The sequence below is a fragment of the Schistocerca nitens genome, chromosome 7, assembly GCF_023898315.1.
Source record: "Schistocerca nitens isolate TAMUIC-IGC-003100 chromosome 7, iqSchNite1.1, whole genome shotgun sequence".
In the NCBI taxonomy this organism is placed as follows: domain Eukaryota; kingdom Metazoa; phylum Arthropoda; class Insecta; order Orthoptera; family Acrididae; genus Schistocerca; species Schistocerca nitens.
The window spans coordinates 491164256-491188521 of record NC_064620.1 but is presented as its reverse complement, the minus strand read 5'-3'; the positions used below and the strand labels follow the sequence as shown (position 1 = coordinate 491188521).

The 24266-nt window shown below is 46.0% G+C and overlaps 1 protein-coding gene across 1 annotated transcript in view; it reads right to left on the bottom strand.

Moving 5' to 3' along the window:
* LOC126195703 (protein O-mannosyl-transferase TMTC2-like) overlaps nucleotides 1-24266 on the bottom strand; it is a 607124-nt gene that overhangs the window by 433601 nt on the left and 149257 nt on the right. Inside the window, exons 2-4 of the mRNA XM_049934331.1 lie at nucleotides 14781-15194; nucleotides 14585-14675; nucleotides 14158-14497 (exon numbers count right to left, since the gene is read on the bottom strand). Of these exons, the coding sequence (XP_049790288.1) occupies nucleotides 14158-14497; nucleotides 14585-14675; nucleotides 14781-15194 (845 nt within the window). The remainder of the gene's footprint in view (nucleotides 1-14157; nucleotides 14498-14584; nucleotides 14676-14780; nucleotides 15195-24266) is intronic.

The following is a 24266-nucleotide window of genomic DNA, read 5'->3' as shown; positions in this document are numbered from 1 at the left end:
ATACTTGAATTGTCCTTCCATCGAGAGAGGCGCCTAAAACGCGTCTGCCACACAGTTGGACAGTTCGTACGAAACATTCTCTCTTCGACCCAGAGAGTACAGTGTGCTTGGCACGAACTGTCCAGTTGTGTGACACACTTGTCCCTTGATGGCACAGAAGTTGTACTACTTACGGTATTCCTTTCGTGAAGCGCACCCGACAGGTATCTCAAGAAGAGACAATATTATGTTTCAGCCGACTGTAAACATATAAGTTAAACATCAAAACAAATAAAAACTTCAGCAGAAAATAACTGACTTCCATTAGCCCAGTTATGCAACACACCAAATTTCAAAACTCACTTTATTGTCCTAGTTCCTAAAAAATTATTTGAAATTAAAACTTTTCTGTCAATTGGTCTTAGATTTCTAATTGGTCTTAGATTTCATCCGTGGTCCACCTTTACAGGAAATGCAATACTATTTCAGCACACTACATGTTACAGTTTGTTGTACACTCGTAGCCATTGAAGTAAGTGTGCTATGAGCCGTCATAACTCACTAATGAATTATGTGTTCTTTCGAAAAGCCCGGTGTACAATTTTCTGCTCCAGATCCTCAAAGTACCACCGGGAGTGCATGCAACCTAGACGTTGGACTGAGACGACCAATATAAGTACTGAAATAGGTCCTAGAAGAGTAGTCATCCGTTATTCAAAAATAAAAAAAAAGTTCGTAAAATATATAATAATTTTATTTTTAATTTTTAACAAGAGATCAGTTCATTTCTAGTGACGTAAGTTACCTAAAAATATCATCTCATTGAAAGACACGTATATTTCTATATCCACGTCATTCATGTACTCAAACATCAGTTCATTTCTAGCGTCCTAAGTTACCTAAAAAATATCATCGCATTGAAAGACAAGTATATTTCTATATCCACGTCATTCATGTACACAAATAGCGGTTCACAGGCGTTGCTATTTAATCGTACGCGGATGTTATCATCTACGTCTTCACGACCAGATATTGGTATTCCATACGAAAACATTCATTCTAATTATAAAAACACTTCAGGATTATTTTTTATTATTATTATTCAAAACTCACCGAAACATGCATGAATAACCCGCAAAATTAAAAACTTCCTGTAATATTATGGAACTAAATGGCTACGATCGTATTGGGTGGAGCTGACAGCACACAGGTTTCGACACTTATTACTCATCATCAAGCAAAAAATATAAAAAATGCTAAATTACTTTTGGAAAACAAATAATAAAAATATTAAAATGTGCGAACCTAATCTCAAATGAAGTCAGTGAATTTAAACGTAAGCGTTAATCTATCATTTTTAGTAGTTAATTTCGTGACTATTACTCGCACCCAGTGTGTTCGCCAGATGCACTGCCTGTTACGACGATTATTGTTATTATGTGCTTTCCATAGTGCACAAAAGACGACGCAACTGCTTCGGCTTGCGTGTAGAGTCCGCAGGCACGCCGAACGCAATGCGGCATTGCTCCTGGTCCTCATGCACAGTGACGTCACATAACGCCTACGCAGCAGGAGTAACAAGGAAACAAGGGCCTGTCTGCAGATCGCGAACCACGGCGGCCACATTCAACTATCGTTTTTTTTTTCATTTTATTCTCCTCTGACTGCAAAAACTGTGTCTTAAACGATGACGTTTTTACTTACATTTCGTTCCTTTGCTTTTTGAAGTTTTATGTTCGCGCCGTTTTAACGAAAGACTGGTAGCCGTTCATCTAAGTTTCCTCTTTGAAATTTAACAATTATTGTAGCCCAGGTGACACGGGTATACTTATGATATCCCAAGTCCCACCCTTTCGAGTGTTGTGTACATTCGGAAGCTTACACCTGCTCGGAAAACGTAAGACCAGTTGTTAACGCTTCCGATTGTGATTTATAAAATTTATGCAACTTTCTGTCTACGTACATGAAGTTCTTCCAGTGGGTTATCCTTTTTTTCCTATCATTGTGCTAAGTTCCTGCCTCTTCTTCAATTCCCCTGAATAGGTCTCTTGCACGGTTAACTGTAAGGTGACTTGTCCCTATCGCCTAGTCTTAAGCCGATCCTTGTGTCAGGTTGAAAAAGTTCAAATGGTTCAAATGGCTCTGAGCACTATGGGACTTAATTCTGAGGTCATCAGTCCCCTAGAACTTAGAACTACTTAAACCTAACTAACCTAAGGACATCGCACATATCCATGCGCGAGGGAGAATTCGAACCTGCGACCGTAGCGTTCGCGCGGCTACCGACTATAGCGCCTAGAACCGCTCGGCCACTCCGGCCAGCGGTTGAATAAGTGTCACGTCACATATTCGTTTCATCTCCTTTATATCAGATCTGTCAAACATACTCATAATATTTTCCACCTATTTATAAGGCTGTAACAATTAAACATAACATGTGCCTCGCCGGCCGATGTGACCGAGCGGTTCTAGGCGCTTCAGTCTTGAACCGCGTGACCGCTACGGTCGCAGGTTCGAATCCTGCCTCAGGCATGGATGTGTGTGATTTCATTAGGTTAGTTAGGTTTAAGTAGTTCTAAGTTGTAGGGGACTGATGACCTCAGATGTTAAGTCCCATAATGCTCAGAGCCTTTTGAACCATGTGCCTCAAATTCATAGAAATTAAAAATGGTGTTAACCATTCTTGCAGAAATTGTTATAGAAACTCTAAAATGATTTGATGCCTAATATATAAGAAACTATCAGCCTCGATTGCGGTAATGAAACCTACCTTTACCTAGGTTTCAGGCCGGCCGCGGTGGCCGAGCGGTTCTAGGCGTGGAGTCCGGAACCGCGCGACTGCTACGGTCGCAGGTTCGAATCCTGCCTCGGGCATGGATGTGTGTGATTTCATTAGGTTAGTTAGGTTTAAGTAGTTCTAAGTTCTAGGGGACTGATGACCTCAGCTGTTAAGTCCCATAGTGCTCAGAGCCATTTGAACCATTTTGAACCTAGGTTTCAGTCCAAATAATTGAGCCTTCTTCAGAAGATATACCTGTTTTAGTTTTATGTCTAGACCATACCCTCTTAGACAGATTATAGATTGAGGTATATCTTCTGAAGCAGGGCTCCATTATTTGGTCGAAACCTAGGTGAATGTTGGTTTCACTAACGCAATCGAGGCTGATAGTTTCTTATATATTAGTTTATCACGATTGCCGACTGTGCTGCAATGTTGAAAGTACAAAAATTTGATGTCTGCTAGTGATAGTAAACGATTTAGTCGATATGTCCAAGCAACAGTTTGGGGCAGTGTTGAACGCGAGAGAGCGTCGGAAGAGACGAGTAAATGAAGTGGAACCGCTGTCTCCAGGTCTCTCCGGCTGGGGCCTGTATTACTCGGGAGGCGGGTCCATCGGCAGCTGGAACTGTGGAGCAACGTCTGCGTGGCACGTGATCGAGTTTCCCAATCAGCAGCGGGGTGGCGAACAAGAGGCCAATAATCCCAGAGGTGGCCCGTCAGCAGCCTGACAAAGCGTCCAGCGCGATCGCTTCCGCACTCTGCAGCTGGCCACATTAGCCGGGTCGTGGCGCCAGTTATCGCTCATCCTACTCAACAAGACCTACTCCACACGCTCTCTAAACAGTTCTAAAATGTAACAAAATAACGAATACAGTGAGGAGACAAAAGTCCTTGGATACCTAACATCGAATAGGATCTCCTTTTTCCCGGAGTATTGCAGTAACTCGACCTGGCATGAACTCGATCACTGGAAAACAGCTGCAGAAATACTGAGCCATGCTGCCTCTACCGTTGTCCACAATAGCGAAAATGCTGCCGGTGCAGAATTTTCTGCAAGGACTGTCCTCTGGATTATGTACCACGAATGTTCGACGTCATTTCATGTCGGGCGGTCTCGGTGGCCAAATCCTTCTCCCAAGTTGTCGACAATATTCTTCAAACCCATCGCGAACAATTGTGGCCCTGTGACACAGCGCCTTGCCATCCATAAAAATTCCATCGTTGTTTAGGAATATGAAGTCCACGAATCTCCGTGTAGCTGAACATAACCGTTTCTAGTCAACGATCGGTTCCGTTGGACCAGAGGATCCATTTCGTTCCTTGCAAACGCAGACCACAGCATTATGTAGTCCTCAAAGTGCCGTATTGATAACTTTGGCCGGCCATGGTGGCCGAGGGGTTCTAGGCGCTACAGTCTGGAACCGCGCGACCGCTAGGGTCGTAGGTTCGAATCCTGCCTCGGGCTTGGATGTGTGTGATGTCCTTAGGTTAGTTAGGTTTAAGTAGTTCTCTGTTCTAGGGGACTATGACCTCAGAAGTTAAGTCCCATAGTGCTCAGAGCCATTTTTTTAATAACTTTGGTCCATGGCTTCATGAGACCTGTGCCACACTCCAGTCCTACAGTCAGCTCTTACCAACTGAAATCGGGACTCATCTCACCAGGTCACGGTTTTCCAATAATACAGGGTCGAATCAACATAGTCACGAGCCAAGCAGACGCGCTGCAGGCTATGTCGTGCTGTTAGCAAAGGCATTCGTGTCGGTCGTCTGCTGTCATGGCCCATTAACGCCACATTTCGTGTCACTGTCCTAACGGATACATTCGTCGTGCGTCCCACTTTGATTTATGCAGTTATTTCATGGACTGTTGCTTGTCTGTTCGCACTCACAACTCTGCAAACGCCACTCCTTTGATCGTCAAGTGAAGGGCTTCGACCATTGCGTTGTCTGTGATGAGAGGTAACGCCTGAAATTTGGTATTCTCGGGACACTCTTGACACTGTGGGTCTCGGAATGCTGGATTCTCTAACGATTTCCGAAATGGAATGACCAATGCATTTAACTCCAACTACCATTCGGCGTCCAAAGCCCCTTAACTCCCGTCATGTGGCTATAATAACGTCGGAAACCTTTTCATGCGAATCACCTGAGTACAAATAGTTTCCCCAGTGCTCCACCCTTTTGTATCTTGTGTACGCGATAATATCCCCATCCGTATGTGTGCATACCACTATCCGATGACTTCAGCTCAGTGTGCAGTTTAGTCACACCATGCTTGCCCGCCCGGTTGGCCGTGCGGTCTAACGCATGGCTTTCCGGGCGGGAAGGAGCGCCTGGTCCCAAGCACGAATCCACCTGGCGGATTTGTGTCGAGGTCCGGTGAACCGGCCAGTCTGTGGATGGTTTTTAGGCGGTTTTCCACCTGCCACGGCGAATGCGAGCTGGTTCCCCTTATTCCGCCTCAGCTACACTATGTCGGCGATTGCTGCGCAAAGAAGTTCTCCACGTACGCGTACACCACCATTACTCTACCACGTAAACATAGGGGTTACACGTATCTGGTGTGAGACGTTCCATGGCGGGGGGGGGGGGGGGGGTCCACCGGGGGCCGAACGGCACAATAACCCTGGGTTTAGTGTGGGTCGGCGGAGGGGTGAAGTGGGCTGCGGTAGTCGTCTTGGGCTTGTGGACCACTGCGGCTGCGGCGGGGACGGACCCACTTCAAACTGCGTGAGGATGTGTGTGTGTGTGTGTGTGTGTGTGTGTGTGTGTGTGTGCGTGCGTGTGTGTGTTTGTGTATTAAACCAAGACCAACACCATGATTACAAACAAAAATAATTTTAAAGTGCGTGTTTAATATTCGTGTCATAACCTTCCCTTAAAAGAGACGTAAATTCAGGATACGTGTCAGATCATGACAACTTGTATATAGAGCAATGCTTAAGAGGAATAGCATCTGAACGAAGGAATGCAGGAAACCATCCAACTCACAAATCAAGTGATAAGTTAATGGTGTGAAACACAAACCTAGACTGAAATGGCTCATGTTGTTTTATCACAAAAACTGTTTTAAAGTGTAAGTGATTTGTCAGTTTTTATTTGTGTTCATTCATTTTGCTAGAGTGGTAGTATGGTACGCATTAATGAGGATATTGCTTCAGTTGTCCCTTTGTTCGACAAGTATTGTCAACATGTATTGGTACTATACATTCATAAGGTTTGCAAATGTGTTTTGTTGGTATTTGACAAGGTTATTTATTCAGTGTCCCTACTTGTGCTGCAATGCAATTATATTTTTAGAGACCTTAAGTCCCTACACATGAACTCATACTTGTTAAAAAAATTAATAATAAATGTGCTATATATTTTTATGATATAATTTTTGAAATGTTTGAATAAAAAGTACTCAATTCACTTCTAAGACCTATTCAGAATTTACACAGGTCCTCTCAAGTTATGGTCATGGTAGCAGACACTCCCGGTGGTACGGTTGGGGACCTGCAGCAAAAAGTTGTACAGTCTTCCCGAGATTTACTAGACGATCCGGGATTTTCGAAAGAACTCTTAACTCATTAATAGTGCACTGTGGCCAACAAATGCGACGATGGCACATAAAACACCTCCCTCAACGGGAACTGGTATTCAGCAAATTGTGACATGTAGTGTGCTGATAGAGTATTGAATTTCTTGTTAAGGTAGACCGCGGATAAAATTTGAGCGTAAATAGATGGGGCCTTGATTTAAAAGTTTAAATTTCAAATATACGTTTAGTAACTAGGGTAAAATTTCACACTGATGGCACTGACTGATCATAACTATACAATCGCAGTTATCCCGGGAGCGGTGGGTAAGAGGACCAATGTTTAGTGAACAACTACAAAGGAGACTATGTATAGAACATCCGTGAGACTCATTCGTGAGCGCTATTGTAGTGTTTGGGATTCTCACCAGGTCGGATTAAAGGAAGGCATGGAAGCAATTCAGAGAAGTGGTGCTAAATTTGTTTCAGCTAGGCAGGATCAACACTCGAGTATTATAGGCATGCTTCATGATTCATGTTGGAATCTCTGGAGGGATACATAACTGAGGAAAGTTAAGGAATGGACTTCTTCTGCCAAATACAGGACGATTCTACTGCCGTCAAGTTACTGATCGCATTGTATTGAATGGTTTGTTACTTTCAACTGCTATGTAGGAGTCGTACGTTCGCGACCAGGGACAACGGTTAGGTGGCCTTTTTTTCGTGGATACCAAAATGGAAACCAAAATGAGCTGTTGTTAAAGTGTTATTCCCAGGAAAGAAGTTTAATATTCTATTATAAGCTATCGCCTCAAATTTATTGAGAACACGAGCAGGTGGGAATTGCGTCTATAATTACAAGTCACCTCCTAATCTCCACTTTTGTAAATGGTTCTTACTAACGCAAACTTTTGTCTTTAAGAACATATATTTTGACCAGTTCACTGATTAGAAAGGTAACTGAAGGCCGTCGGGAAAAATTACATTTGAATACTTTGGTTGAATAGAATCGTAATAATAAGAGTTACTGCTCTTCAGTTACCTAATGGTATTTGTAACCTCTGTACCAATTCATCTGGCAAAACATTTTTGGGGCTCGAAGTCTGCTTAATGGATCTGCTTTACATGAACCATTTTTCACTCCTATGTGCATTTTATGTCTTAAGTAGTGCTAGTCCACGGCAGTAAATATATCTCTCCCTTCTTGTCACAACATACTTTGATTCGAGATATTAGCCACCTTTTCTCTCAGCTACCACCACCATCTTTTCAGAGAAAAGTGAATTCATAGTGTTGTATGAATATATTTAAGTTAGAACTAAATTTCGCATAAGCAATGTGTTGGTGGTAAAAATCTAGCTATTCTTTATCCAGTAAATTCTGTGCGAATAGTGTGATTCTTTGAAACCATCCTTTTCCTTCGTAGCTCAGTATGACACGATGGTACGTAATATCTTCATTTTAATAACCACAGCCAGAAAAGTCATTTGTTACTATGCTCTTATCTGTTTCATGAATACGTTTTTCTCTCCTTTTCAACTGAATTTTTTAGTAAAATTATTCCTCAGACAACAATAGCCAGTTCCAGTGGGTATAAACAGGTAAAAGTGTTAACAGTTTGCCAAGACTTACATGTTTTTGTTTTCAGATATGTAGTTTTTCACGGCAGTGCTTTACGTTACCTTATTCCCACCAGTTAAATGGACACTATTGTGATTTAGCACTTATTTATAATATCTTCTATGATTTATGTATGTCCATTCGTTGCAGGAGACTCTTCTGGACTAAACTGCAGCTAAGTTCAGAAGTGTTTGTGTAGGAGAAGACAGACACGTACAGCGGTTGGACAAAAATAAGGAAATACCGCGGAAATGTACGCTTGAACATAAATGCAGACGCTAGCCAATTGCGTACGTGGCACTGTTGTATTTGACCGCGAACGGCACTTATTCAGTGTCCTCAGTGCCTTGCAAGTGTTAGCTGGACCTTGTGGGGGCATTATGTCGGGGCTAGGTGTAGTCGAATGTGGAAAAATTGGTGTGCCTGTATGGGTGGTGCTGCCGTAACCAAGGAAAACTGTTTGGTACAGTATTGAAGATTTGTATTACGCTCAGGTAAAATGAAAAAAAAAAAAAAACGTTATCTGCTAAGTCACAACGCGGACGAAAGTGTGTGTTGAGTGATCTTACCGAAAAAAAGAGCATGACAGCTGCAAAAGTCATTGTGAAACGGAATGTCGTGAAATCTGTCAGCACCTAAACAACTCGGAGGGAGCTCCAGAAGCTGGAAACACCAGATCGAGCGGGAACTCAGAAACCATTTATCTGTGAAGAAAACGTCCTTACAGGAAATTGTGGAGCTGATTCCACAAAACTTGGTCTATAAAGCAATGGCAGAACGTCGTTTGGTCGGATGAGTCGTGTTTCACACTGCTCCAAATTCTGGCCAAGAGTGTAACATGGCGGGGGTTCGGTTCTGTTAGCTGGCCGTTGTGGCCGAGCGGTTAGAGGCACTTCAGTCTGGAACCGCGCGACCGCTACGGTCGCAGGTTCGAATCCTTTCTCGGACATGGATGTGTGTGATGTCGTTAGGTTAGTTAGGTTTAAGCAGTTCTGAGTTTAGGGGTCTGATGACCTCAGATATTCCCATAGTGCTCTGAGCCATCTGAACCATTTTGAACCATTCGGTTGTGTTTTGGTCAGCCGTATGGTGACAGTCCAAGGGCCCTATGGTTACTCTACAAATTCGCATTATTGCCTTGGATTATGTCACCATTTTGGCTGGTTAGATGCATCCCACGGTACGATGTTTGTTCCCGCATGGTGATACCGTGTCAAAGACGACAAGGTCTCTTGTTCACATAGCTCGCGTGGTCCAGAAATGTTTTCGTGAGGACGAGAACGAATTGTCGCATCCCCGAAGGCCGTCACAGTCACCAAATCACAGTATTATTGAAATTTTATGATCTCCTTCGGAGGGAAGGGTGCATGATACACTCCTGGAAATTGAAATAAGAACACCGTGAATTCATTCTCCCAGGAAGGGGAAACTTTATTGACACATTCCTGGGGTCAGATACATCACATGATCACACTGACAGAACCACAGGCACATAGACAGAGGCAACAGAGCATGCACAATGTCGGCACTAGTACAGTGTATATCCACCTTTCGCAGCAATGCAGGCTGCTATTCTCCCATGGAGACGATCGTAGAGATGCTGGATGTAGTCCTGTGGAACGGCTTGCCATGCCATTTCCACCTGGCGCCTCAGTTGGGCCAGCGTTCGTGCTGGACGTGCAGACCGCGTGAGACGACGCTTCATCCAGTCCCAAACATGCTCAATGGGGGACAGATCCGGAGATCTTGCTGGCGAGGGTAGTTGACTTACACCTTCTAGAGCACGTTGGGTGGCACGGGATACATGCGGACGTGCATTGTCCTGTTGGAGCAGCAAGTTCCCTTGCCGGTCTAGGAATGGTAGAACGATGGGTTCGATGACGGTTTGGATGTACCGTGCACTATTCAGTGTCCCCTCGACGATCACCAGTGGTGTACGGCCAGTGTAGGAGATCGCTCCCCACACCATGATGCCGGGTGTTGGCCCTGTGTGCCTCGGTCGTATGCAGTCCTGATTGTGGCGCTCACCTGTACGGCGCCAAACACGCATACGACCATCATTGGCACCAAGGCAGAAGCGACTCTCATCGCTGAAGACGACACGTCTCCATTCGTCCCTCCATTCACGCCTGTCGCGACACCACTGGAGGCGGGCTGCACGATGCTGGGGCGTGAGCGGAAGACGGCCTAACGGTGTGCGGGACCGTAGCCCAGCTTCATGGAGACGGTTGCGAATGGTCCTCGCCGATAGCCCAGGAGCAACAGTGTCCCTAATTTGCTGGGAAGTGGCGGTGCGGTCCCCTACGGCACTGCGTAGGATCCTACGGTCTTGGCGTGCATCCGTGCGTCGCTGCGGTCCGGTCCTAGGTCGACGGGCACGTGCACCTTCCGCCGACCACTGGCGACAACATCGATGTACTGTGGAGACCTCACGCCCCACGTGTTGAGCAATTCGGCGGTACGTCCACCCGGCCTCCCGCATGCCCACTATACGCCCTCGCTCAAAGTCCGTCAACTGCACATACGGTTCATGTCCACGTTGTCGCGGCATGCTACCAGTGTTAAAGACTGCGATGGAGCTCCGTATGCCACGGCAAACTGGCTGACACTGCCGGCGGCGGTGCACAAATGCTGCGCAGCTAGCGCCATTCGACGGCCAACACCGCGGTTCCTGGTGTGTCCGCTGTGCCGTGCGTGTGATCATTGCTTGTACAGCCCTCTCGCAGTGTCCGGAGAAAGTATGGTGGGTCTGACACACCGGTGTCAATGTGTTCTTTTTTCCATTTCCAGGAGTGTAGTTACGCTACTCGATTGTCGTTACGCAAACTTGCCACTGTATGCTGGAAGAAAGATATAAGATTCTGTTGATAACCATACAGGACCTGAATTTATCCATTGCGAGAATGTTTTGAGTGTCAACGGCTTTGCTATATCGTACTAGACATGTGAGCCGTGGTAAAAATTGCTGTTTGGAAAAGCGCGCCGCAGCGCCTAGTGTGATGCAGTCGCCCTCCGTTTCTGGCGGTGGCGCCGGCTGTAGCAATCGCAGCTTTGGTGTCTCCGTCTGGTGGGAAAGGGAGAAAGGTTGCTGTTCACATGCATTTAAGGGGCGTTATGAGCTCGCCAGTGAGTCAGTCAGTCGAGTGAGTCTGGAGTGAGTCTGGGTCAGTCTCTCGTCCCCAGCTTGCTAGTCTGTCTCTCGTCCGCATTTGTGATGCAGTTAGTGTCTGTCTGTCCTCCGGAGTGCTAGTATGTCATTCGTTCGGATCAACCTTTAAAGCCGGCAGTTGGGTCGATCGGTTGGTCGGTCGTGCACTGAGACACAAGATGGCATGTCCGTCTTGAGCGTCGGCGCATGTGAGGTCGCCACGTGAGTCCTGTGGGATGCGCCGTATAGCGAGGGGAGTGGCTTCGCGGTCGGCAGGAGAGCAACAGTAGTCAACCGACGACATCAGTCTGGGAGGTGCGAGTTGCGACGTCGTGGTGTAACAGGTTGTCCGAGCGCTTCTGGCCCCCTTCAGTTACCACCTTGTGGAGCTTGGCTCGGTACTTTCCTGGTGCAGGGATGTCGTTTTTCCAGTGGGCGTGTTTCCTCTGCATGGTTGGGTCCGAGCCAGTGTTTCCGCCGTCGTGTGTCTGGAAGTGAGTGGGAGACGCCCCAGCAGGGCAGTCGCCACGGAGCAGAGGTCGTGGACGGAGCAGCGGGCAGTCGGTCGGTTGGTGCGCACCAGGAAAGACGGGAGATCGGCGCGCCTACCTGCGTCCGTTGAAGCGGCTGGCGGCGGACGGTTCGGTAGAGCGATTTGGGGGAGATGCGCCAGGTCTTCTCCAGAAGTCGCAGTTTATTAGAAGTTAAGTGATTGATGATATGTTGTTTCTACTTGTTTCCTTGGTCAGTCTCTCGTCCCCAGCTTGCTTGTCTGTCTCTCGTCCGCATTTGTTAGGCGGTTAGTGTCTGTCTGTCCGTCTGTCTGCCGTACGTTAGTAGCTGCCTCTGTCATGTATGTCGGATTTAGTGTGTTAACGAATTTATTGCTTGAAGTGTAACGACCTAATTCCTGAAATATCTTTTTATCTTGCCTATTATCTTGAGAGGCGGTATATGTGCACTGTAGAGCATGATTGGCCATCCTTGTATAATTTTATGTCAGTTTGAATTTCATGGGCTTTTCTTTAAATTGTCATTTTAGTATAAAGAGTTGCCACCCTTCCACCGTAAGAACTTTCTTAGAAGTTAAACTCAAGTTGCACCTTCGGTGGAAAGTTAATCTTTTAATTTTAGTGTTTTGTACCATTTCCATCCCTCTTACGGCGTGCATAGTTTGTGTGCTTGTGTGAATTGTTAAAACTTTTACTTTAAGGTAATCTGGCGTGTTGCAGATTTGCACCTGTGCAGTCTTTCAGAGGTTGTTGTGAGCGGTCGTGACTACGGCCTTGTCAAAAGAGAGCGGCAAGATTCTCAGCCCCAAAGCTCATAGACTCAAAAAATTGTTTCTTCCTGCCTCTGAATAAATTGTATCTTGATATTTGGAGGGTGCTTTCTGCTTATAATTTTAAATCTGTTTCTAAAAACGAAAAAAAGAGCTTTTAGGAATAAAATTTCTATTTGTTAAAGGCAATTTCATTTTGGTTTCATCAGTTACTCCCTGGCAACTACTTCCACGCTTACATAGTGTGATTAAATGTGTTAATGTTCTTGATGAATCGCTAATAAATAAAGTAAATTCTTAGGAAAATGTTTTGAAAGTAAATTCACGGTTCAACATGGTAATGAAATGAGCTTCTTTTGAGTTTCCTTGTATTATCCATCTCTACTAAGTTCATCGAACACAAATCCAGACCAAGATGTCCACCGTGCAGTGTTTCAACCGTAGCTTGCTTACTTTCAGTGTGTTATTGTGGTATCACCCAACGGACATTACGAATTTGGCAATGCAAGTTTCCATCAGACGCTGATAGCAGTCGTGTGAGACCTGGAAGACCCAATGGTGTGTGTCGGCGGAGCCACGCCTCCAGAGTCTCTGGACTGTGAGCGTACACTGCTGCCACAATATAGGACGGCGGACAGCCAGCAACCCACTTGTGCTTGGAGCTTGTTTGCTACAGCATCATCGTTTGTGCATAGTTCAGAGTCTCCTCTTTGTTCAGGTTGAGAGCTGGACTCTTATTTCTTGCTGCATTATTTGCAATAAGTCTTCGTATACTTGGAGAACGTATAAGTCGAGTAAATCTTCTGTTTGCTGTGTTACGTTGTTCGCTGACAATTGCTGCTCCTGTCCAGCTTTAATTCGTACTACTGTACGAGTGACTTTCAGAGAGGTTAATGATCATGAAACTTCCTGGCAGCTTAAAACTGTGTGCCGGACCGAGACTCGAACTCGGGACTTTTGCCTTTCACGGGCAAGTGTTCTACCAACTGAGCTACCCAAACACGACTCACGCCCCGTCCTCACAGCATTACGTTTGCCAGTAACTCGTCTCCTACGTTCCAAACTTTACAGAAGCTCTCCTGCGAACCTTGCAGAAAATGATTCAAATGGCTCTGAGCACTAAGGGACTTAACTTCTGAAGTCATCAGTCCCCTAGAACTTAGAACTACTTAAACCTAACTAACCTAAGGACATCACACACACATCCATGCCAGAGGCAGGATTCGAACCTGCGACCGTAGCGGTCGCGCGGTTCCAGACTGAAGCTCCTAGAACCGCTCGGCCACCTCGGCCGGCGAACCTTGCAGAACTAACACTCCTGAAAGAAAGGATATTGCGGAGATATGGCTTAGCCACAGCCTGGGGGATGTTTCCAGATTGAGATTTTCACTCTGCAGCGGAGTGTGCGCTGATATGAAACTTCCTGGCAGATTAGAGCATTGCTAGAGCACTTGCCCGCGAAAGGCAAAGGTCCCGAGTTCGAGTCTCGGTCCGGCAAACAGTTTTAATCTGCCAGGAAGTTTCATATCAGCGCACACTCCGCTGCAGAGTGAAAATCTCGTTCAGGTTAATGATCAGTTGTGCGATCAGTGACTGTCTTCGTTAGTTGCGCAACTTTTGTGTATGCACAAGTTACTGAATTAAAGTCTTATTTATATTAGAAGTTAGGCTGCATTACGCAGTAGTTTTAGTGAGTTGTTGACCGGTTTATATCCAAACACTGTTTTCCCGTATCAGGACCAAGTAATATTAGTTGCGTTGGTAACCCAGTCTCCCTCAAACGGAAGCCCTCTGGCCAGAAGTTGAGTGACAAGTGGGGTGCGTACCTTTGGGCGGGTTGACGGCGACGCCGGAGCGGTAGAGGCTCTCCTCGTCTCTCCAGTCGTGGTTCCTGCGCAGCGTGCGCGCGCTCAGCGCCACCAAGAGCAGCGCAGCGCAGGCGATGGCGAGGCGGCGGCCTGCGCGCTCTGCCAGCAGGTGCCAGCCCAGGGCCACGAGCAGGCACCAGCCCACGCTCGGCATGTAGAGCACGCGCTCCGCCAGCACGAAGCCCACGTAGAACAGCAGGTTGGTCGCCGGCAGGAACGGCACCACGAGGAACGCCAGCGAGATGAGCAGCACCTCGGGGGCCGACGCGTGCGCCCGCCTGGGCCCCGGCCGCGGCCGCTGCGGCAGGTGGTGCTGGTGGTGGTGGTAATGCTGGTGGTGCTGGTGCTGCTGCTGCTGCGGTTGGTGGCGGTGGTGCTTACCCGCCGGCGCGCAGTAGCACTCGGCACCCGCCGCGATGGCGTTGTTGTTGTTGGTGCTGCGGCAGTGAGCCGAGTGCTGGTCGGTGGTGCAGTGCCTGCACACGGGGCACGGGGTCGGCACCGCGCAGGCCGACGCCGCCGCCGCAGACGCCGCCGCCTGGAGCCGCGGGGGCGGCGGGGGCGGGCGCTGACGCCTGTGCGCGGGCGGCGCGGGGGCGGCCTTTCTCCAGGAGGCGGAGAGCGCGCGCAGCAGCGAGGCGTAGAGCGCGGCGGCCGCCGGCAGGCGCGCGTCCATCAGCGACAGCACGCGCGGCACGGCGTCCATGGACCAGTCGAAGCTGAGCACGGCGGGGCAGAGCAGCAGCCAGGCGTTGGCCGCCGGCAGGTAGAGGAAGGTGAGCGCGCGCGCCAGCGCCGAGGGGCAGCGCGCCGCCGGGTTGTCGGCGGCGGCGAACTGCGGCGCGCGCAGCCCGGCCAGCAGGGCGCGCGCCCCCAGCGCCAGCCACAGCCACGCCACCAGCACCAGCACGCTGCCCGCCGCGCCGCGCACCACCCGCTGCCGACACAACAACACGAACCACGTCATCCCCACTGCAGACACCCACAGAGTCACGCTGAAATGTAAACACCAATACTTATTTAACTTTTTATACCTGGGATTCACAGTCATGTAGAACATTATAGAAGACATCATATTTACTCCAGTGACTGTAACACTTTCTTTATTTCACGATTGCAATTCCGGCCTTTGGCCATTATCAAGTGAAGATGTTTTACTTTTTTTCCTTTATTGTATTTCTATTCCCCATCGGGCGGGCTGGCAGTAGCATATGCGCTGCTCTTCAGCCGAAAGACATAGAACAAACAACAGAAGACATTTAAAAATGTAAAAAGGAGAAAATATGGTGAACATAGATTTAAAAAAGTGGGAACATCATGGAAGGCCATAGACAAAGAAAGGGGCGACTGTAAAATGGAGATAAAACTGTAAAAAAGTAGCGCACACAAAAAACCACACATTGGGAGAATTGAAAGAACACAAGGCACAGTATGACTGGAGCATAAAAGTATCGATGGATAGCGTAGCACATAATAAACACTGACAGTGAACCTCAAGGCAGCACACAATTAAGATCACACCTCTTGATGCACAGCAGAAACAGCACTAAACACAACACTGACGTGGCACACTGACGATGATCAAAATGGAGGATTTGCCATGTGCAAGGAGGTAAGGGAGACCGGAAGAAGGGTGGGAGGGAGCGAGGGGCAGAGAGGGGGGGAGATGGGCGGGGGACGCTCTGAAGAGGGCCAGGTAGGGAGGGATGTGGGAAGAAAAAGAGGCAAGTATGGGGTGCAGGGTCTCAGGGGGGTGGGGGGGGAAGGAGGAAAATCCGCTCGGGGAGAAGGAGGGGAGAGGAAAAAGGGGGCCCTGGGAGGGGGGGGGACAAGGCCAGGTTGTAGTTGGAAGGAAGGGTAGATGTCACGGCGAAGTTCATCATCTGGGAGGGGGAGGCGCTGGAAATTGCCCTGATGAAGGAGATGGAGGTTGTGGAGGTGGAGAGAGGGAGGGATACAGCGATAGAGGCACGGCAACAGGCGGGGGGTGGAGAGGAAGGAGGAACCCGGGGGGTTGGGGGATGAAGATGTTATGGCTAATAGGCCATGTCAACCTAAAATGAGCTGACACAACGACGTATGAATGTGTCAGCTCATTTTAGGGTGACATGGCCTAATAGCTATAATATCTTCACTTGATAATGACCTAAGGTCGAAACTGCAATCGAGAAATAAAGGAAGTGTTACAGTCACTGGCGTAAATATGATGTCTTTCACGAGCGCTTATGCAAAAACATCATGATTCACTGCTTAGAGCCTGTAGTATCCATTTCAGGTTTGTTAAAATTTGCGTCGTTGCTCAGTTGCTCCCACAGAGTGATATAGAAGTAAATGTACACACTTCGTGGATGTAATGTACGCCTCAGAATAAGCGTAAAACATTACGTAAACTTGTCTCTGAAACTGCTTCAGTTCAGAGTTATACAGTAGAGTAGGAATCCCAAGCGAAAAAAAAGGCAACGACACAAATTCAGCACAACTTCGTACTGTACGATTAAGCCAGTACATGCTCAAAATTATGTCTATGTAGACAAAGACCGTGACGTGCTCCACTTCTTTCCATCTCGGAATGTTGGAGCCTCCGTTCATCTCATTCTGCACAGTTCCACAGCTATTTTCAATCCACTGGTGTAGTTGTGCAACAGTCTCAGTTCCAGCACCATACACGAGCTCTATGAGATGACGCCATAGGTAAGTAAAGTAAGGTAAGTAAAGAATCGATAAATTAAAACGTCATCCATGACGCGGCAGTTTTTCAGGCATTTCAGTGTTTATGACGTTATATCTCCTGTACTGCATGCCTTAATGATATACTTCAGTGGGCATATTCAGCGATATATGTGGCTATTCTCTGCAAAAGAGTTAGTAGGGAAGAAGTACGGTAATAAATTAGCACGTCACACGGTCCAGAGAGCAGCAGACTATCCGATGTAGTCATTCTAATCTAATGCTAGGGAAGAAAGTGAGTCATTTATTTATTTCATTTTATTCCCTCCAAACCCCAAACCAGCTAAAACATGGTAGTTCAAGATCAAGGGTTGGGTCGAAATATTTTAGTGTGTTGGTTGTTTGGATAGGACGGTCGTAAACTGTAAGGTATAAGTCATTGAGATGAAAACTACGTGTGGTTCGTCCTGTAGTTATTTAATGGGTTAAGATCCAGAGATCTGTCAGACCAAGCAACTGGTCCAGCACGACCTGTCCTCTTTGTGGGATAAGCTACTTTGATACACTCTCTTGCCTCCCGATTGCAATGTGTCGGCGCACTGTCAATAAAGCAACATCATTTGATATGCAGACGAAAACGACACGTCGACAACCTGGACTAGCCCATGATGTAATGCCTGCCACAAATGACATTATGAAACATAACTCGGAAATAAAGCAGTCTCAGACGAAGCTTTATTTAATATTTTACTTTTATTTTGATCCATACATTACACTCACGAAGTGTGTACAGTTACTTTTGGATCACCCTGTATAATGCCCTTGCAGTCAACAATAAAGCTATACATGCTCGAATCAACATTGGTTATACACTAAAACAACGGGAGTGTAGCCGGTGAAAGTGACTGGTGACTGAGGACAGTGTACTGAACAACATTATATCAGTATATTTACATCATTCCCAAGCTAATACCTATATCTACTACAAGTCGTATGATCTTAGGTTCGGTAGTACTTCGAAGTGCATCTGGTAAGAGCAAGCCGTTAGTGCTTGTCTCCCCCGGGGCAGCAGGACAAGTGTTGAGGTGTGAATGTGTGGACTCAAAACTGTTACTTTATAGACCGCTCAGGGTTGCAGTTACGACAGTGTAAAAAATGTAAGTCCACAAAGTTTGTGGTGTTTATGGGACGACTGTTTGAGGCAGAGAAAAAACGACCAACACAGTGATGTGTGCATTTTAAGACACCACATATATAAATGTTGCGCTTATACTAGCTACAATCTACACTCCTGGAAATTGAAATAAGAACACCGTGAATTCATTGCCCCAGGAAGGGGAAACTTTATTGACACATTCCTGGGGTCAGATACATCACATGATCACACTGACAGAACCACAGGCACATAGACACAGGCAACAGAGCATGCACAATGTCGGCAATAGTACAGTGTATATCCACCTTTCGCAGCAATGCAGGCTGCTATTCTCCCATGGAGACGATCGTAGAGATGCTGGATGTAGTCCTGTGGAACGGCTTGCCATGCCATTTCCACCTGGCGCCTCAGTTGGACCAGCGTTCGTGCTGGACGTGCAGACCGCGTGAGACGACGCTTCATCCAGTCCCAAACATGATCAGTGGAGGACAGATCCGGAGATCTTGCTGGCCAGGGTAGTTGACTTACACCTTCTAGAGCACGTTGGGTGGCACGGGATACATGCGGACGTGCATTGTCCTGTTGGAACAGCAAGTTCCCTTGCCGGTCTAGGAATGGTAGAACGATGGGTTCGATGACGGTTTGAATGTACCGTGCACTATTCAGTGTCCCCTCGACGATCACCAGTGGTGTACGGCCAGTGTAGGAGATCGCTCCCCACACCATGATGCCGGGTGTTGACCCTGTGTGCCTCGGTCGTATGCAGTCCTGATTGTGGCGCTCACCTGCAGGGCGCCAAACACGCATACGACCATCATTGGCACCAAGGCAGAAGCGACTCTCATCGCTGAAGACGACACGTCTCCATTCGTCCCTCCATTCACGCCTGTCGCGACACCACTGGAGGCGGGCTGCACGATGTTGGGGCGTGAGCGGAAGACGGCCTAACGGTGTGCGGGACCGTAGCCCAGCTTCATGGAGACGGTTGCGAATGGTCCTCGCCGATACCCCAGGAGCAACAGTGTCCCTAATTTGCTTGGAAGTGGCGGTGCGGTCCCCTACGGCACTGCGTAGGATCCTACGGTCTTGGCGTGCATCCGTGCGTCGCTGCGGTCCGGTCCCAGGTCGACGGGCACGTGCACCTTCCGCCGACCACTGGCGACAACATCGATGTACTGTGGAGACGTCACGCCCCACGTGTTGAGCAATTCGGCGGTACGTCCACCCGGCCTCCCGCATGCCCACTATACGCCCTCGCTCAAAGTCCGTCAGCTGCACATACGGTTCACGTCCACGCTGTCGCGGCATGCTACCAGTGTTAAAGACTGCGATGGAGCTCCGTATGCCACGGCAAACTGGCTGACACTGACGGCGGCGGTGCACAAATGCTGCGCAGCTAGCGCCATTCGACGGCCAACACCGCGGTTCCTGGTGTGTCCGCTGTGCCGTGCGTGTGATCATTGCTTGTACAGCCCCCTCGCAGTGTCCAGAGCAAGTATGGTGGGTCTGACACACCGGTGTCAATGTGTTCTTTTTTCTATTTCCAGGAGTGTATATACACATACTCACACAAAAAAGAATGCTGAGCTGCATGTAGACACCACAACACACACAAAAGGTGAACGAAAAACAAAGAGTGCCAGATGGCAATACTACATGTAGTAAACAAAACACAACAGAAAGCAGTGATGAGGATGCCATATATCCAATAATAGCATCAAAAATTTTAATCAGGAACGGTTATTAATTTAATATTACGAGACTTATGCTACAAAAAGTTGTTTCTCTCCCAACATCAAAAGAATACCAAAAACTGTAATATTATTATACAACGTAAATACTGTATACAGAAGCAATCTGTATTACAGGACACTCAGAATGCTTCTCAAGTAAAAACTAGTGAAACGCGTATGGCATAATAAAAAAGTGCTCGATTTAGATATATTAGACGAATCACAGCATAAGATTCAGAAATTTTTATTAATAATTATTTATTTAGTCATGTCAGCCAAGACACTGCGTCGGTTGTGCAACTCCATGTTCCAGTGCTTCTTCTTAGGATTTGTTCTATATTTTGTTTCCGATGAGCTAGTGAGCGATACGAATTCTGGCTGCTAGTGTGATTGTATTGTCGACTCAGGACTTGGGCTTCCAACATATCGATATCCCTAGAAACTCCAAGGTATTTTAGGTTACACGGAGCACCAACCAAGAGCAAAATATTGCTCGTGTTATAGTAGGCTGTAGATCTTGTAACATGTATTTATTTTAAGTGACTGTGTTTCCAATGTGAGATCACTAAACGTAATGTTTAGAGCATATGGGGTGAATAATAACAAGCAACAGTGGTCAAAACGTGGACAATAAAAGTTTATATTAAATAGAAACATAATGTCTGTACTTGAATACATACGCTGTCCGCAGTTTCTACACGCTCTGTAATCTAATACCTGAATAATACAGTTTTATCCTTGACGAGAAGTTTCAAGAACAGGAATAAAAACACTTACTCAAATATGGGTTATGGTATATTGGAAACTTTCTAAAACTGCTCTTCAATCGGGGAGAATACTTTGTTTTACAGATGACATTCATCCTGTGCGCAAAAAGTGACTCATACACAGAGCCGCACGTTCTAAGGCACCATGTCACGGTCATCGCGGCTGCCCTCGTCTCAGGTTCGGGTCCTCCTTCGGGAATTTTTAGTGTGTTGTCCTTAGCGTAAGTTAGTTTAAGTTAGATTAAGTAGTGCGTAAGCTTAGGGACCGATGACCTCAGCAGTTTGGTTCCATAAGACCTTATCACACATTTCCAATTTTCTTACACAGATGGCGACCACAGCTTCCACATGTTAACTTGGTTTTCCCGATGTTACCTCTGGCTCTCTGGATACTTGTATTCTTCAAGCATAGGTAGGATCTAGGTTTCCTAGTTGGCTCCTCATTTGTGGTAGTTCTGGTATTCTCTAATTTCTTTCCAAGGGTGTCTCACATAGCGTAAATGATAAACAACTGGAGCCCTTACAAGTCCTTAGACCACTCTTCTACATATGTTTTCAAAAGTTCAAGCCCTAGTTTATGGAGATAAAATTTTCTCGAGTTTGCAGTAGGAAACAACTGTCTAGATTGCCATTTCTGAAGATGGCTCAAAAAGGTGAAACAAGTAAATGAAACTTATGCCATTTTTTCAACGTAGACTGTGTTTTTTCCTACTGAAAATATATCACTGTTGCTGCACCATTGATATTGAGTGGGAGGTTTTATGTTCCTGACGTACGATTTTCCTTCGTTCCACTTAGGGACATTCACCGCGAACTGTGTGTGTGACTTTATCGCTTCTATACCAACTCGTCTACAGAACATTCTCAGTGGCAAACTCCTCATACCTCTTTTTGTGCAGTATGTCGTAGATATTTTTTCTGTGGCATCCACTCCTTCCTTAGTGGAATTACAGTATAGATTTAAATGGGCTTTCATTTTTTGGTGTATCAAAATGGTTCAAATGGCTCTGAGCACTATGGGACTCAACTGCTGTGGTCATAAGTCCCCTAGAACTTAGAACTACTTAAACCTAACTAACCTAAGGACAGCACACAACACCCAGCCATCACGAGGCAGAGAAAATCCCTGACCCCACCCGGAATCGAACCCGGGGCCCGGGCGTGGGAAGCGAGAACGCTACCGCACGACCACGATTTGGTGTATCAGCTTCTGCTACTGCATCACGATGTTGTGTAGAAACCAATAAAACATTTTGCTTGGGTTTTTGTTTTTGATGTAAGGGTTGGTTGCTTTAGGTTTTTTAATAGATAGATCTGTGAATGAAAATTTGCCTGCTGTCGTCTTATGTTCTTGCGGTATGTGGTTCCTGTTAAATTTTAGTGTCCCAACCAAAGTAAGCTTGTAATCTTCAAACGAGGTGTCTGCCAGTTCCACAGGGATGTATAAACGTTTAGTAGCGGTACTGTAGCCTGTATTCTTTATTGGCTCCACCAGTATCTTCACAATCTATAGATGACCACAGGCGGGTCTACTGTTTCTTCCAGCACACATTTCCATTTTTATTAGGTATCGTTCAACTGCGCTACTAAGATTTCTGACAAGTATCCTATGTCTTCGGGGTAAACTTTAAATGTACTACGACCTCTGAAAAGTATTTCCATTGTATTGTGATGTCCACTTCTCAAGTACAGTTCTTCAAACACTTACACGTCTTCTGCCCTGGTGATCTTATCACCAAGTTGAAGAGTTTTCAATAGCTAATAATCTCTTGTCTTGCTCATAGTACCTCTGTATGTGACTTTTCCCAATAAGTTTTATCATAAATCAAAGAATGAAATATTGGTATTCTGGTAAACTCCCATTAGAATTAAATCCCCATCGAGGCATAAATTTCAGAATATTTAACGGAATAGATATTTTATTCTTTCAGCTTATTCATTTGTGTGGTCAAGAATTTTCCTTACTAGTTCAGGAGTTAAGAATTTCTTGAATGATTCACATATATTTGTTACTTTTCCAGCAGTTCTTCCTTAATGTTCTCGGAATATGTTAGCAACATTCTTTTTAAAGTGCCTTGGATCTTCTGCAAGATACTCTCCATCAGAACTTGTAATTATTTATTTGGAGCGTTACATGCGTTGTTTGTTTCCCATTGTCCTCCATTTCTTCATATGAATTCTCTTCAAGTTCTGTGAGATGAACTCTGATAATTTGTAGTATACTAAAAGTTCAGCAAGAACTTTTGCATCGTTCAATCTTCTATTACTCATTTTAGAAAGTTTTCCTCACAAGAAAGACGTTTTCTCTTTTGACAATAATAATGACTATTCAATAACTAACCAATGATAATGAAACTTAATAATTAGACTCTCAACAAGGCAATGTAAAATAGAGGAAAAAAGTACAGGCAGTTTTTATCCTTGCTTGGTGGTTGTCGAATTATTGTCACAAGTAGTGCCAACCCAGGGAAAAATATGCCCTTCAACATAAAAGTTCTACTTTTTATTTGCAATTTTTGAAATTTAAACCACTCAAATGTATCGTATATTACTTTATTTGGTGTATGACTAGTAGAAGGGCCATAAACATAGAAAGATATTTGTTATGATTTGTTGCCCCAATGAAAGAAAAATGTACAACCAATTTTAGCGCTTACTTCGTGGTTTCAGGATGCGCGATGACAGGGCTATAGTAGGGAATACACTACTTTCGCCCGGACAGCATGTACTGACGGGCAGTGGTGCGATATGCTTGGTGACATCCTCCATCAGTGTGGTGCGATTTGGTCGAGACTAACCTTGACTACAAAATGTGATATTTCCACGTGATCCATCTTGGTCCACCATCGAACAGCTGTCAAACCCAAACGCTACATGTTCGTGTATATTGCGGAACTAGAGCATCCGGCTGCAAGCACTTGGAAAATCCGACAAGTGCTGGTTAACTTCTCATCCTTCGATGTCTCAGAACCATACCAATTATATGCACATTCCGACGTGTACACGGTAACGTTGTTAGCCCAAAAATGGCCTCTGGATACATGTCAAGCCCTATCACTCACGTACCCATCAATATATTTCTTCTAGGAGTCTATCTTCTATTTTGCGGTGAGTGTACATACACGTATAACATTACAAAGGCACACTATGAATTTCACATCACGGTGACTACTGTGTTTTCAAGCTCAAATTTAATGAGATACCCTGATGAGATCGAGGATAAATTGAATGATCTGCACAGGAACCAGATTATGTTGCAGTAACTTATCGGTTATCAAATAGTGTTTACCTCGTTTGACTATGTCCATCAGTTCGAGGACACAAAACATTCCCCTACTGTTAGGACTAAAGCGCAATGTCGAACTGTTAGAAAAATTCTGGAAAGGAAATCACATCTGTTGAGCTCTTTAGCATTTCTGCAAAGATGCTAAGTCGAGAACGTAATTCCTCACTTTGTTGTTGTCAACCACCACATTGTGACTGCTGCAGTGGACAGAATTTTGTACAATACAAATCATGGTATAGTGAGGAAGCGGATATTACAGACAAGTTATGAGCTTGTCCTTAACGCCAAAAACTTACTTCGGTGTCGCCTATGTCAGTCATAAATCTTGTCGTCATTCAGTTGGAAATGTGCGGACAGCCACGGAGGCAACACAACGTACGAGTACGTGCAAGGAAATGTACCAAGCAATGCGCCAAGTTTGGCAGCTTCAATCCCGGAAGAGTCGCCTTGAGTTCATC